Source organism: Schistosoma mansoni, chromosome 2 (genome assembly GCF_000237925.1).
Source record: "Schistosoma mansoni strain Puerto Rico chromosome 2, complete genome".
NCBI classification, from domain to species: domain Eukaryota; kingdom Metazoa; phylum Platyhelminthes; class Trematoda; order Strigeidida; family Schistosomatidae; genus Schistosoma; species Schistosoma mansoni.
In genome coordinates, this window is record NC_031496.1 from 31,664,033 (window position 1) to 31,667,698 (window position 3,666).

Below are 3,666 nucleotides of genomic sequence, written 5' to 3' on the forward strand. Positions count from 1 at the left end.
ATTTGATCATTTCTAATGAATATGAATGTAGAAATGAATGTATATTCTTATATACTTTTTAATTTTTTGTTTTAATATCTATCCATAAAAAAGGTTATTGCTGCTGAAGGTGAATGGAAAGCATCACGTGCATTAAAAGAAGCTGCTGATGTTATAACAGAATCACCATTTGCTGTACAATTAAGATATTTACAAACATTAAGTACTATATCAGCTGAAAAAAATTCTACTATAATATTTCCATTACCAGTTGATTTAGTAACACATTTTATGCATAATAATAATCATGGATCCAATAATAAAAATAATACTACTAATAATCAACAAAATAAAACTAAAATTACCCCACCACCACGTTTAAATGTAGGAACTACATCACCCTCAACTACAAATGGAATCATAACAGTTGTACCATCAGTAAGTGATGTTACATCCTTAACAACTAAAGATCAATCAATGATTGATAATAATAATAATAATAATAATAATCAATTTAATGTTTAAATCTAAAGCATAATTGACCGATTATTATTATGACTATTTATTAGATTGATAAATCAGCGGCGGGGGGATTAAACATTAAATTTAATTGTATACAATACACTTCGTATATGAAGATATATACATTTATCTATTGCAATATATAACTATTATACATTTATCTCAATGTAATCAGGAAATCAATTGAATTCATCATTTTTCAATGAATTAGTTGTTATGTTAACTTTTCCTATTTTTTTTCATTTGTTTTATTATTTATAAATGGATTGAATCTACTAGTGAATTCTTTTTGAAAATATTCATATAAAAACTAACAACAAAGAAAAAAAAAGGAGGGGGGGGATTTACATATATTCAATCAAATCAGAATAGTTTTCTTATGTTATTTTATTTGTGAAACTAATCAATTTGAATCACTTTCATTGATTCGGATCATTATCATTATCTTCATTGTGATCATCCTAATTTATCATATTGTCTTGTTTATGTTCATTTTACAATGAATCACTCACTATATAGCAAACTAATTGTCTTTTATTATACATATACATTTATATGTTATTTTATCTATAAAACTATTCAATTAGAATCATTTTTATTGATCCCGATCATTATCGTCATTCTCATTTATTATATTGTCTTCTTTATATTCATTTTATAATGAATTACTATATAGGAACTAATTGTTCACTAATATACTTCGATATTTCGATATCTTTCATTCTTGTTATAAGATCACTATTGAATAACTGATGTAAAATCTCTCTTCATAAACTTATATACATTATTACTCTCCTTTTTCATTTTATTTATCCAATCAATAATTCAAAATGGATGTACATAATTTATATTAAATTATCTATCAATGGTAATACTTTATTTGTTTCTTTAAATTGAAATCATTTTTTTCTTTTCATGCATTTACCATGGATACATAAATTGATCTATATTGATTATTAGGTGATAAATATTGATTTATTAAATAACCTAATTAGATATTGTCAATTATATTTACAATTACATTTTGTTAATAAGTTTTACTACTTTTTTTTTTCTTTTTTTTTTCTTTCTTCTAATGACTGAATTCATCTTCTCCTTAAAGTTGAATCTCTCCAAGTATATCTAAATGTGCATTTCTCACAATTCATTTTTAATACATATACATATATATATTACTTACTTAATTAATTACCTACGCCAGTTACCCCCCTCTATTCATAAAAAATAGTTGTTACTATTTTTTTCGGTTTCCATATGTGCGTGCGTGCGTGTGTGAGTGAGTGTGTGAATGTGAATACTATTCAAATTATTGTCACTTTAACAGTTCAGTTATTTATATGTAATTAAAACAAGATTTATCTCTATATATATGAATATGGATTTATATATATAATATTACGTAACAATGTTGTTGTTGTTGTTTGTAACTTATATCTAAGTATTTTTATTGAAATATAATAATTGAATTCCTCTTATTCATTTATATTCTATTTTTATAGAGTTGAAATCATGAGTCAAATGAAGCTAAACCATCATGGAAAAGCTGGATGCACTGAACACCCGTTTTGTGAAACCGTAGAACTCCTCCGTAGTGCACATCCACGATCTTGCCTCGCGAAATTCGAACCCAGAACCTATCAGTCTCGCGCAAGAGCACTTAACCGATAGACCACTGAGTCAGCCGTCATTCAACGGTGTTAATGTCTAAATTCAACCGATCCACGAAATTGAGCAACCATTTTACCAATGACTTCAGTGAGTTGATATCTCCCAACAGACCTCGTTGAACTCCACTGGTTACTGCTTCTCATCAGAACTCACTAGACTAAGGATGTCAACTCTGTAAAATAACTAAAATCCCCACCAAACCCCTATCTGATTATATTCTATTTATTTATATTCTATTACTTAGACTGTAAAATATTGAAAGTTCTCATTGTGTAAATTAGAACAACATAGACATAAGAGGACAATATTGTTCTCCATTGATTTATCATCAGGCTTGATATCAATATTTAGATCAAAATGTTAAATCATTCTAGACCATTCATTAGTCAATATTAATCATGATGAAATAGATTATATAACTGCAGAAACTGCGTATAAAGTATAAATTGATGATAAATAGACAAGTGTACTGAGCGTTATGATAAGAATAATAAAATAACAATAATGTAAGTCGCATAGTTCAGCATCGTTGAATGCCAGCTCATTGGTCTAGTGTTTGAGCGCTTGTGCACGAGATTGTTAGGTCCTGGGTTTGAATCTCGTGAGGTGGGATCGTAGATGTGCACTGCTGAAGAGTCCCACAATAGGTTGAAACGGCCGTCCATTGCTTCCAGGTTTTCCATGGTGGTCTAGCTTCAATTGACTCATGATTTCAACGATATATGAAGATCTATTTCCTTGTTATATAAGCTAACCAAAGAAAGCAAAATATTTCGTTAGAGTTTTCTTCAGTCAGTTGGATTTCTTGGTCGGTGAGCTTTAATCGTTCTTTGGAACCATATCATCCATACAAATTTCTCTCCCAACTCATCTGACAATTCCAGATCAATTGAATAGGTTGTTGTTAACAGAAATAATATACATCATTGTATTATCCCAATGTGTAGAAAGAATTTTTTTTTGACGTTTCGTGACTTAGTTTAAGCTAATTCATCAGAGAATTAAATAAATAGATCAAAATGAATTGAAGTTTAAAATAGTACAAAAGGGGAATAAAAGAAAGACGATTTAAATTTGATTTCCCTTATTTAATTGATTTAATTATTCTCTAGAGAAGTGATTTTAGATGGAGTCATGAAATAAGTCAAAACCTTTTTAAAACTTAGTTGGTTTCTACTCATTAAAATATTACTAATATATTATTATTATTATATAAGTATTGACCAGTTGCAGTCCTAAAACATCAATGGGAAGATTCATACAAACAATACTATGTAAATTTCAACTTCACCCCATTACACAAGAAAGTGGCTATCAGGTCTCAGTAACCAGGTGGATAACGCAATGGCATTTGAAGCGGAAGGTACTGGGTTCCAGTACCAGAGTGAACATCAACTCTGAGATGCAGTTACATCCAGCTGACGAGTTTGAATTAGGACGAAATGCGCGTCAAACTAGATTCCATTGCTAGCAACTACCCACCTTTGCTTAAAATGC

General features: G+C 29.0%; 1 protein-coding gene across 1 annotated transcript in view; it reads left to right on the plus strand.

The window, feature by feature from the left end:
• Smp_122810 (putative spfh domain / Band 7 family protein) overlaps window positions 1–1,250 on the plus strand; it is a gene marked incomplete at its 5' end in the record, with an annotated part of 35,477 nt that extends 34,227 nt beyond the window's left edge. The window contains one exon of the mRNA XM_018796381.1: window positions 94–1,250. Within this exon, the coding sequence (XP_018650599.1) occupies window positions 94–504 (411 nt within the window). The 3' untranslated portion in view covers window positions 505–1,250. The remainder of the gene's footprint in view (window positions 1–93) is intronic.
• Between the last annotated feature and the right edge of the window lie 2,416 nt (window positions 1,251–3,666).